Raw genomic sequence first — 13,966 nt, 5'->3', positions numbered from 1 at the left:
AATAAGAAGGGACACTGAAACAGATGAGTACGATTCTTCGTGAAACAGGAAAGTGCAGCAAGAGGTTTATTCCATTCCTAAACAACTAAATGCTTTTCCATCACAGTAATAAACCAATGCATCTTTATTATTCCTCCCTCCCCAAGGAACTACATCTATTGAGATAGCTTCTAATCCCCCATTCTCCCATTTCTCGCTAAAGCACATGCATGTGTATGTCCTGTGTCCTAAGTTTAGCCTTAACTTTGCAGATCAGCAAATAAAGAACTTCTCTGCAGTCTTCTCCTTTGAAATCCAAGCTAGACTGTGCACTTGAGTCCCCCACAGTCTGATAAACCATTTGATGTGAGCGCTCTGTTCTCTGAAGTGCTGGGACAGGGCTGAAAGTTGAAGTTTATTACTGTATTTACAGCTTTTCTCCCGCAGTGGGACTGGACTCCAGTATCTTCCTGTTCTTACTGCATTTCCGAACTGCCCTAAAGAGTGCCTGACCCTGGGGACAAAACCGACAAATAGAGTAGTTAACCTAAAAATGGTGAAGCTTAGTCAGATCTGCTTGGTCATTTGCCTCCTGAGGTCTTGATGTACAGTGTGGGTTGAACAGCTCAACTTTAGGCTTCTAATTTGAACAACATTAAGCAGGTTTTTATTTCCCTTCTTGTCGCAAAGAAATGCTACAATAACAAGAAAAACCTAAAAATATGGATCAGAGCTTTTGGTGAGGTAGCACATTAGAGTATTGCTGAAATGCAAAAGGCCAATTGCACAAAGAGTTAAATGGCAATTGTTTAACTCCCAGCTGGGTGGGAAAAAAGGTCTAATTTTAAATAGATAGTGTGGGAGCCCCTCCGCAGTCCATTCTGCTGCCCGTGCTGATGGCTTCTGTCTACCCACCTTGCAGTCAGGGGGACCAGAGGGAAAGCGACCCAGTTATAATGAGTTTTGTTTTGATTATCTGATGTTGGCTACTCCACAGCTGCTGTACAACACGGTGAAGACATGAGCTTGTTACTTCCACAGATGCAGTTCATAAGCACAAATGCTTTTGTACAGACCTCTTTTTCCAGAAAAAGAGAGGGAAAATCAAGGCCAGATCTCTTTTGTGATGTTGCTTGTTATAGAGCTGAGGATGCACAAAAAGCCATGCTGGTTGGGCTCTGCTACAAGGGAATTGAAATGTTGGCAAGCAGAACTGCTCCTGTCCCCCACTGCGAGCAGCTACCCATCAACCACATTATCTCTACCCCAAAAAATGAACAGCCCTCTATCACCAGCAACTAATTAACATGGTGTCATGTAGAAGGAGCAAATATCCATTGCACAATGCAACTGCAAAATGGCATCAGTGTGAAGACAGTGGAGTTGGTTTTGCTTCTGGAGCCTTGGCAACACCATGCAACAGTCTTCTTTTGATCCTCCTAGGCTATCGTGGTGACAGATGGAGAGAGGATTCTCGGTTTAGGAGATCTAGGAAGTTACGGCATGGGTATCCCAGTGGGGAAGCTTGCTTTGTACACAGCTTGTGGTGGAGTTCACCCACAACAGTGTCTCCCTGTCCTGCTGGATGTTGGCACAGACAACGAGGTAAGACAGTTCTTCATAAATCTGACAGGGGGGAAAGAATTAAGATTAATGCATAACTGAGGCCAGTTCCCCAAATGTGGAGGCAAAGCCAGAAACATCCGAGATGAGATGATGGCTAGACCAGCACTGCAGGGAAGTGGGCACGTTTCATTCCTGTTTGATGCTCGAGTAACTTTTGCTCTTACGGGGAACTGAAATAAACACTAAATAGCCTCATGGTCCCGTGGTGAGAAGACTCAGAGTGTTGCCAGTTGGAGCTGAAGGGTCATCTCCACCCTTCAGCATGGCAAGGTGAGTTGAAAGATTTTGTACAGGAAGTCCCAGACTTATTCTTCCTCTGGTAGTTGTGAGAAAACAGACAGATACTTGTGTCTGCGTAGAGGTGACTGTATTCCAGAAAATGGAGAATCCCTGGTGGGTGGTTTCAGAATGATTAATTCCAGTGTTTTGTCAGATTGCACACTTTACTGCGCGTGATAACCAGATGAGAGGACTCCATCTGTTTGCAGATTTTTGCCTTATGACTCCAGCTCAGAAAGGCTGAAGTGCAACATTTTAGCAATGCCAGAACGGACATCTGTGAGGATGTCTTTTTTAAAATTAATATCCTATAGTTATTTGTGATGGCCCGAGTTTGTCCTTTTTTGTAAAATGTATTTGTGCCTCACTTGACCCCAAGTAAACTAAACACATGTTTCTTCAGAGAAATAACAACGCTGGGGTATAAGAGCCTTGAGTTTATGTATGAAGACAGATGAGGGCCGACATTTTCAGACATGCCTATGCTCACTGGAAAGCTAGATTTTCTGCACCTCTTTCAATCCAGCCCCAAGAGTCTCACACTGGACACTTGAAAAGAATGAAAGAAAGCAAAATCAGTGGCTATAGATGACATCTGGGATGAGATTCCCAATTAACTCTTTGGCCTCTGGTCCCAGGATTATTTTATCCCTTTAGCACAGAGGCCTGTCATGGACTGGTGGAACATAGGATGTGCTCATCTCAGCCAGATCCACGGTCTTTCCTGAAAAGTGGGAACTCTGAGTTTGGACCCTCTGAGGCTAAAGCAGGCATTAAGTCTCAATCTCTCACTTCTTGGAGTTTCCAGTCAATAGAGCATTGTACTTGGTGTGACCCCATACACTTGGCTTTGGCTCCTTCATCTCTTCCTTCTCCTCCATGCTGGTCTGCATGCTTTGGGCCCCCCCAGCTGGAGCTTCCCTCCGGAGTGACAAGGGTGTAAGTGCTTCCCCACCAAGCTTCTGACCACGCATGACCATCTGTTTCTATCTCAGCACCCAGGGGGGGACACTAAAATCCAAAGTGGCACCAATGATTTTTAGGCATCTCCAAGGGTCAGATGGTGTCAGAAAAAGGGACTCCCAGAGTCAGTCTTGGGCACTTTTGTTCTGCCCAAGATCAAGTTTAACTTGTGTCCAGGAACTTCTCTGTGGAGGCAATTTCCACATCTGGGATTACGATATAGAGCTGCTGTTTTCCAGCAATATGAACAATATATTTCCTCACGATATAAATTAATTATTTATTTAATGTGCATAATTCTCATGTGCATAAACCCAGCTTACCTGAACCCTAAGCACATCCTAGGAGCATTCTACCCTACAAGTAAACTCAGCAGTGCATAAATAAGACACCTCCTGTAGGCATTCATCCCGTTCATCTCTGACTGTCAATACATGTTGAGCCTAGGGTGACTGTGTTGCTAACACAGGCATCTCAGGTAGAATGGAGTAAATATAGCAGTCATACTATGTTTTTAGCAACAATTCTCAGCTTGTCTTTCTGACAGTCCATAATACTTTGTATACTCTTTCAGCAAATAGGTCTTTTTTCAGAGCTTGGCATTTCTCAGCTCGCCTATGGGAGAATTTTATACTCCGTGAACTGGCCCCAGAGGACTTGGCGCTACAGGGGCAATCAGTGAAGTAATGCAAATGGGTCTGCTTTCTGTTTCATGGCCCTGAAGGGTTAATGTATCAAACTCAGAGGAAAACCTCTTTCATCTTTCCTTCTAAGGGAAAACAGCTGTGGCTGTAAAAGCAGATCTAATTTTAGCGTACTTGCCAATATTTAGGGTCCATATGGCTGCAGGACAATAGGTTTGTGATGGCTCGTCCCCTTCTCATCTGGATGATTCAGTTCCTGAAATCAGAAGGGAAGCAGAGCTGCTTTGCAGTGATTCATGGAGGTGTTGGCTCACCTGTCTCCTCCCACTGTTTGTCCTGTAATTTTCCCCAAAATATATGCTGTTTCCATGCTGACCCAGTCCTTTTTAGGTGGCTTAGAGGTCCTCACTTAACACCTGCTGGACTGGTGGGAGGAATGGCCTGGTTTTGTATTCTTAGCAGGAGCCAAAAAATTAATTAATCTCTTGTATGAAAATACCTTGCCTTGACACCTGCAGATAACCCAGGTGAGGGCTAGGTAGGCACAGGGCTTGGGAACATTTTGGCATCTGATCACTGGTTCTGGTCAACTCGGGGCTGTCACCGAAAGGCCTAAATGATGCATGTTATTTCACGTTACTTCAGGCGATCTTCATTGCTCAAAGCACTGTTTATGGTCAACAGCTTTTCTGGTAACCTCAGTGCAAAATTAAGAACTGAATGAACAGTAAACACTCCCCACACAAGGTCAATTTTATTCACTAGGAGTGAGGCACCTTGGCAGGGAGCCTGTGGTAGAGCTGTTCTGGGGATGCAGAGCTCCATTTCCTACGGCAGTCAAGAAGCATTACATCCCTCCGACTTTATTCGCACAAAAAGATAGTCCGTAGCTTCTTTTGGAAACACTTTCTGCTCGGGAAGAGCTGTGTGAGCTGGCCTTCACTGCATAGTAAGTAAAATTAATATGACCACAACAGACAAACTTTTTGGGTAGGCTGGGACATTAATCTCCGTCCATCCGTGGAAGAGAAGATGTCAACAGAATTGCTTTGTGTCCTAGGCTCTCCTGAGTGATCCACTCTATATTGGACTGAAACACAAGAGGGTTCGTGGGAAACAGTACGACGAACTGATTGATGAGTTCATGCAGGCAGTTACCGACAAGTAAGTGGCATTATAGACATGGCTCCTCTGGGCTGCTTCCATTTAAGAACAAACGTTGCAACTCGTGAAATAAACATTAGTATAATTGATTGTCCAAGCAAAGAAAGGTCATTTAAATACAAGTCTCCTGGGTGGTCTACAAATGATTCTTTGTGCTTGAGCACTCTGTGCCAAAAATATTTGCCTTCAGAGAAGTGAAATGGGACTATTTATAACCGTTTCCTGTCCATATAGGCCAGAGGTGTCAAACGTATGCCCTGTGGGCTGTATCTGGCCTCCATCATGCATTTATGAGCCTCATTCAGCATAGGCAGAATCTAAACTTCGGTTTGTTTACATTTGGTAAAGGAAGTTTCTAGCTTTCACCATTGTGAAGGAAATCATCTAACTGGAAATGGCATGTTACTCCACACGGTGATGTCTGTGAGTCTGCAGACTGCCTGTCTATCGCTTTGTTAAAAATAGGAGCTTCCCTGCTGGCACTTAAGTCTACGGAGTGAGAAGGCCAGGATTATAAGCGTTGTCTTTTTAATGGTGGGGCAGACCGAGTGCGTATTTCCATTGCTACTGACTAGCTGGGATAGAGGGTCTCTGATGTACCAGGGAGTTTGATATGGGAAGAGCAGAACCACAAACTCAGTGCTGTGTGAGCACCTCTTGCACTGCATTGAGTTCCTTGTTCTGAAAAAAGAAACTATATTAAAATCTCCATGACTATCTGGAGAGGTTACCGTAAGTGAGAACAACTGTTAAGGAAAAAAATAATATTTGGAAAGCCACAAGCTCCTAAGCAGCTTTTTCTGCCTTTCCTAAAGCACCAGATGATATTGATAAGGAGTGGCAGAGAGCAGCAGTCTGTGCCTGATTAATAGGCTGCTGCTTGTCTGTGTGTTGTAGGGTCTTTTCTTCACAGCTGAAGGAGCTAGGTTTGATCTTCCCTCTTTCTGTGTCTCCAGCCAGCTCTCTGTGTGTGTGTGTTCCTGCTAAATGGAAGGGAGTGGGTGGTACACGTGTCATCAGTTCATCCTGTCTCCCGTGAGGTAGGAGGCCTCATGTCCAGTGTCTAACGGCAACACCTATCTGTCCACTGAGAAGCATATCTTTACGTAAGGTCTGACCGCCCCGCTGGCTGTGGGTGGAGGGATGTGAGAAATAGGGGCTGAAATGCTGAGGACCATTCAGTCACAGCTGACGAACCAAGTTTTGAGAGGGATGAGTGCATCCTGGAGAAGTTCAGCATCTGTTGATGTGCTGGCTCTGTGCAGCGTTGTGCTGCACCCTGTGCATGTTCAATGCTGCTGTTAGGACAGGAGTCTCTCCTTTGCTGTTCAGTAGCATGGTGTAGATGTATCCTGTCTGACGGCTGGCCAGTACATCAGCCCTTCCAGCTGCAGTTGCCCACTTACTGTGTAAAGATACTTGCTATCAGCCAGTGCTATTAGCCCCTGTATATGTGAATATGAACACAATAACACTGCCCTGCCTGTTGGATTAAAAATACCTAAGGCTGATTGCAGAAGAGAGAATTTTGTGTTTGTGCTCTGATTTGTCCTTCTTTATATTTGATAAAAAAAACTTGACTGGAATGTCAGTTGATTGCAGTGTAGTTTTATGTTAGAAACTTGTGGGTTATCTAGGGGGAATAAATTCTTGGGAGTCTAGAAAACTGGTAAAACACAACTAGGAAATCACAAGAGGCTCTACAAGCAGAAAGGATTTAAGAATTGTTAGGGTTGATTTGTGAGTTTTTTTGTTTGTTTTGATTGTAGTCACTAATTAATCCTTCAAGGAAACTATACCACTTCCTTCTGGCCAGGAGACCATAGGGGTATTGCAGTGTTGGTGCTGATTATAGAACGGGAACAATAGAATGAGAACCCAGGTGATGGTCTCAGCCATCATAAATTTGTTCTGAGACTTATGCTTGTGGTGTTAAATGCAAAGCCCATTGCACCCACCACTCCTGCGATGTCAGTGATGAGGCCAGAAAAACAATTTGCCTTTTCTGTGCTTGCTGCTGGAGAGGAAGGATTGGCTGTTATTTTCCTGGTTTTAGTTTACATGAGCTAATCTCCACATTGAAGGGAGAAGACACTCAGCCACAAAACAGTGAACTCTTATCTTGTGAGGAGGTGATGTCATGTCTAATGCTTTTATCCAAGTAGTGGGAATCAAGTTCCTGGGGCCCCAGTCCCAGCTTTTCTATTTCTCTTAGCCGAGATAAATTGCTTCAACACAGTAAGCCCCCAAAAAATTCTCTGCAAAGCGCGGCTGGGAAATTCTGCTTTGCACTTCTCCATTCACATCTGTAAAGTATTTGGAGATTCTTGAGTGAAAGGAGCTATTACCCTATATTATCATCCTGACCACCAGCATACTTTAAAGCATTGTTGGAGTGTGATCCTCTGTGAGCTCTGGGCTGGTGAATAATCCTGCTATCAGCCTGGGTTTGGCAAACTTATATGAAACAGATTCATTTGGTCTCAGATTTCCACTGGAATGACTGGATGCAACCCAGTAGGAACTCTCGCTTCTGTTACGAAAGGAAGCAGAAATTGTTCAGAAGGTCAAGAACATGCTGCTTTATAGTAGCCTGCTTCCACGTGTGAGGAAACCTGTGAGTACAAACTGCTGTGATCTTCAGTCTGCTGTGGTTTCTTATGCAAGTCTATAATGTCACATGCAAATTCAGTTACTTGGGGAGGAACCTTTTGGGTTGCCAAAAATCTCTTGCAATTTGAGGGTTTCCTTTTCAGCTTGATGTTCATGCAGAAATTCTGTCCACTTCCTGAGGGTACTTCAACTTCTCATGGAAACCATTTGTCAGTTCCTCTGCAGGAGTACCTCCCACCCTGTCAAATCACTGCTGGCTCAAGGGACATTTGTCACTGAAGTGGAATGTGTCAGAGCCCACCAGAAAGCCAGGGGAGTGAAGATTTACTCTTCTAATGTAATAATAATTTCAAACAGATGTCAAATTTCTATAGCTGGAGACCCCTACAGTCGGCAGAAAGGGCTCCTGGTCTCCTAATAGCCACCTCGTAATGAAATGAGGAGTGTGTCAGAGGGTTTAGAGGTAGCACTTAGAGTATTTTGAAATAAGTGTGATTCTGGGTAATTTTAGAAGGAAAAGTCCCTCCTGAAACACCTGGATTAATTTCTGCATTTTTCTGCTGCCTAAACCTCCATCATTACTCTTTCACCTAAAATACATAAAATGACAGAGCTCTTTAACTAGAGCTCCAAGCCATGCATTTTTCTCCTCTTGGGAGGCAACTATGTGCAAAATTGGGCCCGTTGAGCCTAGCCTATGACTGAATGAAGCAGCCTGACAAACTGCTGTTTTCTCACAATGAGTAATATGCTTTGTACGGGAAAATACACTGCTTCAGTTTTCCCTCTCCTCAGTTACCATGGCAAAGGGCAAGTCAGTCTTATTCTTGAACTGGTACATTTTTGTAGGCTGGAATAAATATTCACCTAAATTGTCCAAGGATCATAATTGGAGTAACCAACAGATTTTCTGGAGCGTGCCTATATGAGCAAATGAAGGTCAAAATCAAAATGCAATGGGAGATGAGTTGTGCTGGAGCATGTTCTCTGGACTCTGCAGAGCTTCAGCCCAGTCTTTACAGTAACAACATTCTTTAATCTTCAGACTCTCTTTCAAAGCAAGCTACCACTGGAAATTTCTTTCCTCCTCTTTTTCTCCTAAATTGGTATAGAAACTGGAGACCAGTTCCTTATCTCTCTTATTCCATTCACTCCTCCTATAGTTTCATCACAGATTGCAGCTTGGTGGCTCCAAGTGGCCGGAGGTGTTGACGGATGGCCTGTCCCCGAGCTCCAGCCTCCATACCGAACGCTGGCCTCTGTCGCTTGCCGGCAGATGCTGAGCGTGCAGCCTGACACTCTGAGAGAGGCTCCTCCACACGCCAGCAAACCATGTTGCAGAAGCCTCATTAAGCTGTCATAACTTCACTCCCCTTTCCTTTCCCATCAGTGCTTATTAACAGGGTGACCAGGGAAACAGAAGCTTTCCATGAGCCTGTGCCATATGGCAGAGCACAGAAGACATCAGGAGATCAAGCACTCAGTTTCTCAAAACGGGAGAAGATGGAAAGTAGCTCTGCTGAGTTTGGTTTTCCTTGTGCTTGTTTTATTCCTGATTTCTCTTTGCCTAATCTCTTCCCAGTACTTTTGCCCTCAAATACACCAAGTCAGATCCCATGTGCTCTCCAACAAGCAGAGTCTGCTCCACACAAGCTGCCTCTGCTTCAGCAGTTCTCCAGGGTCATGAATCACAAATTCACCAGCACCTTTCAGAAACAAAATCACCAGTACAGGTGCCCATCTGTTATTTATTCAGGTGTTCCTATTTATTCAGGTGCTCTAGTTACTTATTCAGATGCTCTAGTTAGCTTGGCTAATTGATCCTGAAAGACTAGCCTTAAGTCTCTAGGCACCACTGGCCTCCCCAAAGCCCTCGCATAATACTGCTGACACCTAAAGTCCCTCAGCATCTGTGTGTCTGCTAGAAGATCTGCACACCATCACCAGTGCTCTAGCAGGGCTGATGGTATAGACCGACTCCAGCCTTCATGGGAATACACGGTGGATATTCTCCTTGCCCAGCTGCTCCAGCTGCCATGCCCAGAGGGACTCTGACGCCATCCAGAAGGAAGGAGTGAGGGTGGTGGGAAGAGTCACGCCCTGCTGTCCAGTATCCTGGGTTGATGTGGGATGAGCTCATCAGCCAGCTCCTACGATCTGCTTTTAGCCACTGGATTATATTTGAAGTCAAAGAACAATATTTAAGAAGATGATTAGGGGACCGGAACATCTTTCTTATGAGGAAAGGCTGAGGGACTGGGGTCTTTTGAGTCTGGAGAAAAGAAGACTGAGGGAGGATCTTATCACTGCTTATAAATACTTCAGGGGTGGGTGCCAGGAGGATGGGGCCAGTCTTTTATCAGTGGTGCCCAGTGACAATGTGAGAGGTAACGGGCACAAACTTGGTCATAGGAAGTTCCATCTAAACATGTGGAGGAACTTCTTTCCTTTGAGGGTGGCAGAGTACTGGAACAGGCTGCCCGGAGAGGTTGTGGAGTCTCCTTCTCTGGAGATATTCCAAACTCTCCTGGACGCCTTCCTGTGCAATCTGCTCTAGGTGACCCTGCTCTGGTGGGGGGTTGGACTGGATGATCTCCAGAGGTCCCTTCCAACCCCTGTCATTCTGTGATTCTCTGATTTAGATTTTCTGCTGCTGAGGAATGATTGAGCTCCAGATGTGCTGCAACAGGATCTCTGTGGTAATGGACTGTTATTACCTTGCCTTCAAATCCTTTGGGATAACGCATTTACAGGTGTTGAAGAGCCCTCTGCCCTAGGCTTTCTGTTTATGCTTTCCACCTCAGCCAGATTTACCACAGCTGGTTTAGAAAGATGTAGCTGGAGAAGATCTGTTTGGGTGGAAGGCAGGTGGTGAGGCTCCATTCCTTGTTGTCTGTCAGAGGGTAGCTCAAGGCTACACCTGAGGGTCAGCACTAGCACGGTTGCATCTCCTGCTTATTCCCTGCTCCCAAGAAGCCTTGTACCTCCAGCTGCAGTTGTTCCTCAGACCCACTGCAAGGATGATGCTGTAATTTTGCATAAAAACACAAGAATGGCCATAGCAGCCATTAGTGCTGGTGTTTGGAAGTTGTGAGACATGCTGTGCAAAAGAGTTGGTTGTTTTGGGGGGGTGGTTTTGCTGCTGTGAGGACTATAATGAAGGTTGACTATGATTTTTCAATATTTTTTCCCCAAGAGCTTTGTGATTATCTTGGCTTGATCTTGCCCCATATCCTGTCCCTAACAGTAGCTCATAGCAGATGCCCTGGCATACGACTAGGAACAAGGAGCAAACAATCCTTGGCATACCCCCAGCTTCCAGTAATCCGAGAATCGGGGATTTCCTGCTATCTTTGTGCTTCAAGGGTCACTTTCATTTAGCACTCACTGAACCCGCAGCAGGCTCTATCCCTCAAACCATGGTGGCTGTGTTTATGTTGGCAGAAACCTAGTGAGACTCCAACCCAGCGTTAGAAATAGTCTGCAGTCTAAGAAGATGGTGAGGCAGGCAGCAGTTCCTGTTGGGGTCATGATGCAGCTCCCTGGCACGGGATTTCTAAACCCAGGGCCTAAGGCTCTAAATTTTGTATTGGCTGTAATATAAAAGGCTACAAATTTTTGCAAAACTCCCATCTGTTGGCTCAAAACCAAACGTTCTAGCATAATAGCAATTGCATTTTTGCCTCGCTTATGACGACCATCATAACTGCTACATCTGCTCTAACAGTCATGACTTCTGTTGTGGATCCTTGGGCCCAGCTTTCACTGTGCTATGATTATCTGACAAGCAATGAACCTTACCCATGACATTTCCATTTCAAAACAAAGTAACAGATATGATCGTGTTTTCTAACTTACCCCTTCATCTCTCCTTTTAACACTAGTAGAACTATTTCAAGAGTGATATACATAGTGCTATTAAATCATATCACAGTCCTGAGTGAGGCTTTGAAGGGTTTTTTCATTTTTTCCAGTTTCAGAACCAGAAGGTCAACTTTTATTTTAATTTACCAGAATTTTAGTTTTCATTGTCAGCTTTTTAAGGGAAAACTTGCCTTCCTTTTAGCTATGTGGAAGTATCAAAAATTAAAGGCTTTTTCTGACGTTAAGTGTAACATCTGTCTGCAGCCTGTAAGCAAACAAATGTTGCAGGCTCTCCCTGCAAACAATAGTACGCTTGCCCGGCCCCATACCTCCTAGTTGTAAATCCGTCTCGCTGTTGTCTCTTTACCTATCTGGGTTTCCTCTTCGTAGCCAGAAGCACATACAAATACATGCAAACAGTGCAATCCTGACATGAGATTTCCCAGACATGAATGACAGTAGAAAAGCCTTAGGGGACATAGCTATGCTTTTGTGTAACCTGCCTATTGCAAAGAGCCCAACAACCACACCAGAGCTGCCATTAAGGGGCTATCAGCAGACTCAGAGGGGTGAAGGAACTGGGTCCCCAATAACAAGAATGAGCCTGGGACTCACACCCTTTTTACATGGGATGAACAAAGGTACTTTTTCCCTCTAAGCCTCTTCTTAGCTTGGTACCAGTGTTTGCTTATTTAAGATTGCTGGTTCTGTCTCTGCTTCTAATGTAGATGAAAGCGTATCTTGTTCTGTGCCTTGAGTCAACCTTGGCGTCAGATGGGACAACAGTCTCGTTTTCTTCCACTCCTGTTTGTGAAAACTCAGTTTGCAAAGACCTTATGGGAACAACTTGCTTTTTCTCTCTCTGAATGCCCCAGCTGGCCCTGGACCCCGTTTCTGCCCCCCTGAGGCACGCTCAGGCAGGACCCCCTAACGCTGCAGAGGCACAGGGGTGCTTCCCCTTCAAACACAAGGGAAATGCAGACTCAAGTCAGTGCCCTCATCCTCTCCAGGGGCAAAGTGAGGTCCTGGCTGCAGCGGAATGAGGGAAATGCTTTGCCCACTTCTGAGCTAATTCTTTTCTAGCTACATCTGTGTGAGTAAACAAGAGGCGAGAGGCCATTTTCTGGTCCTAAGGCCACATGGCATTGCGGTTGCTGCTCATATCCGTACTGCTTAGCCTTATCCGTACCGCTCAGCTCTCTTACCGCTACAAAGCTGCAGGCAAACGATCTCTGGAGGTTGGTGCCTGACCAAACTGACCCCTCAACTGTGGCCAGGAATTGTGTGGCAGAGCACTGCTGGTCTGACCAAAACCCTGCCAAGGATCATGTTAACTATTTAACAGTCAGAGTGGCCTCAGGACACTGGCCAGACAAAGGTGCTAACGTCGTTTAACTTGCTAGAGAGGACTTTGGTTTTCCAATCCTGAATGCTGACCACTTGCCAAGCGTGATTTTTTTCTAATGACAGTCTCCTGTACTGAAAATTTCATTTTTCTTGGAAATCAGAACTTTGGCTGCTGGTGTATCAAGCAGCAGTAAGAAAGTCTCAAGGACAAGGGTGAGGACAATTTGGCTCTTCTCTGCCTGGTTTTATCTAAGACTATGAGTAGGAGTTGCAGTGCATCAAAGCGAACTCCTTACGTCATGAATGACTGAAAGCAGTGCTACAAAATGTTAAATTCAGACAGGGATCGGAACCTCCTGTATGTGCTTCTTTCCATAAAGGAATTGGACCTTCTTACATTTTTTTTTTTTTGCGTACATGTAGGAATGTTTTATACTCCCTGCTAATGGTGAACAAAAATGCCCTTTTGATACTGATCAGCAAAGGCGCTGCAGAGGTCCTCAGGCCACCCTTGAAGTTCTGACTTGTGCAGTTTTGTTCAGATGCTTCTCAAATGGTAACTGCTGCCTCATGAATTTTTTCCTCTCTGACCTTGTGGCTTATAATGAGGCTGGATGAACTCGAAGAGGTACATACAAATGAGGATGAAAAACCAAGTTGCATAATGAGATTGTACAGGCAATTGAGAAGCCTCTTGAATAAAGAAGCTAAAAGCAATGTCATCAGGAAAACATCTGCCTCCCTCTTCTGGGATTCAGGCTCTTTTGCTCCACACTTCGTGCTCATCCAAGAGACATGTGTATCATCCTCTGCAGGGGATACAGGCTTTACTAACAGCATCTTTCCTGTTAACATAGCCCAGAGATTCAGTGTAGCTCTCGGTTGATAGTAACAGCACCAGAACAACAGTACAGTGATAAACAAAGTGTGAATCCTACACTTGTTTGTTTTCTAGGAAACAAAATGATTTCTTAATAAAGATTTTTGGGTGGTAATTTTTACAACAGACTTGTACTATTGTATGTGTTTAGCTCCTGGAGTCATCCTTCATTAGGGCGACAGTCTTATACCATTATTCTGATCAACAGTGTATTATTTCATTAAAAATACTGTTTGTGCAAAATTTGCCAGGCAAGGTCTGGAGAGCGGACTAAAATGAGTGTGTGGGACCATTCTGTAAAGCTTTTCTCAGTGCCACTATTTTTACAGGCAGGTTTTTGCAAGGTATGGGAGAGAAAGCCAGACTTTGGGTCATAATTATGGCACAAAACCCCCAAATATGCAAACTAATGAGGCAGCAATATCATCTTTGCCATGAAAGACAAGTGATTTTTTTAATGAGGGAGAACTGACAAAGTACATCTTTTTGTTTTTAACTCTATGAAATGGCTAAATTGAATCCAGAGATGGTAGAGAACAGGGTCCCCAGATGGTGGTCTGGCAGCCAACAGTGAACCAGGAGACATGGTGACAGTATTAAATAATGA

The 13,966-nt window shown here is 44.7% G+C and overlaps 1 protein-coding gene across 1 annotated transcript in view; it reads left to right on the top strand.

The window, feature by feature from the left end:
- ME3 (malic enzyme 3) overlaps positions 1 to 13,966 on the top strand; it is a 129,991-nt gene that overhangs the window by 91,089 nt on the left and 24,936 nt on the right. The window contains exons 5-6 of the mRNA XM_059815525.1: positions 1,423 to 1,584; positions 4,552 to 4,655. Coding sequence (XP_059671508.1) covers positions 1,423 to 1,584; positions 4,552 to 4,655 — 266 coding nt within the window. The remainder of the gene's footprint in view (positions 1 to 1,422; positions 1,585 to 4,551; positions 4,656 to 13,966) is intronic.

The sequence above is a fragment of the Gavia stellata genome, chromosome 1 (assembly GCF_030936135.1).
Source record: "Gavia stellata isolate bGavSte3 chromosome 1, bGavSte3.hap2, whole genome shotgun sequence".
NCBI classification, from domain to species: Eukaryota; Metazoa; Chordata; class Aves; order Gaviiformes; family Gaviidae; genus Gavia; species Gavia stellata.
This window is presented reverse-complemented; position numbering and strand designations above follow the sequence as displayed.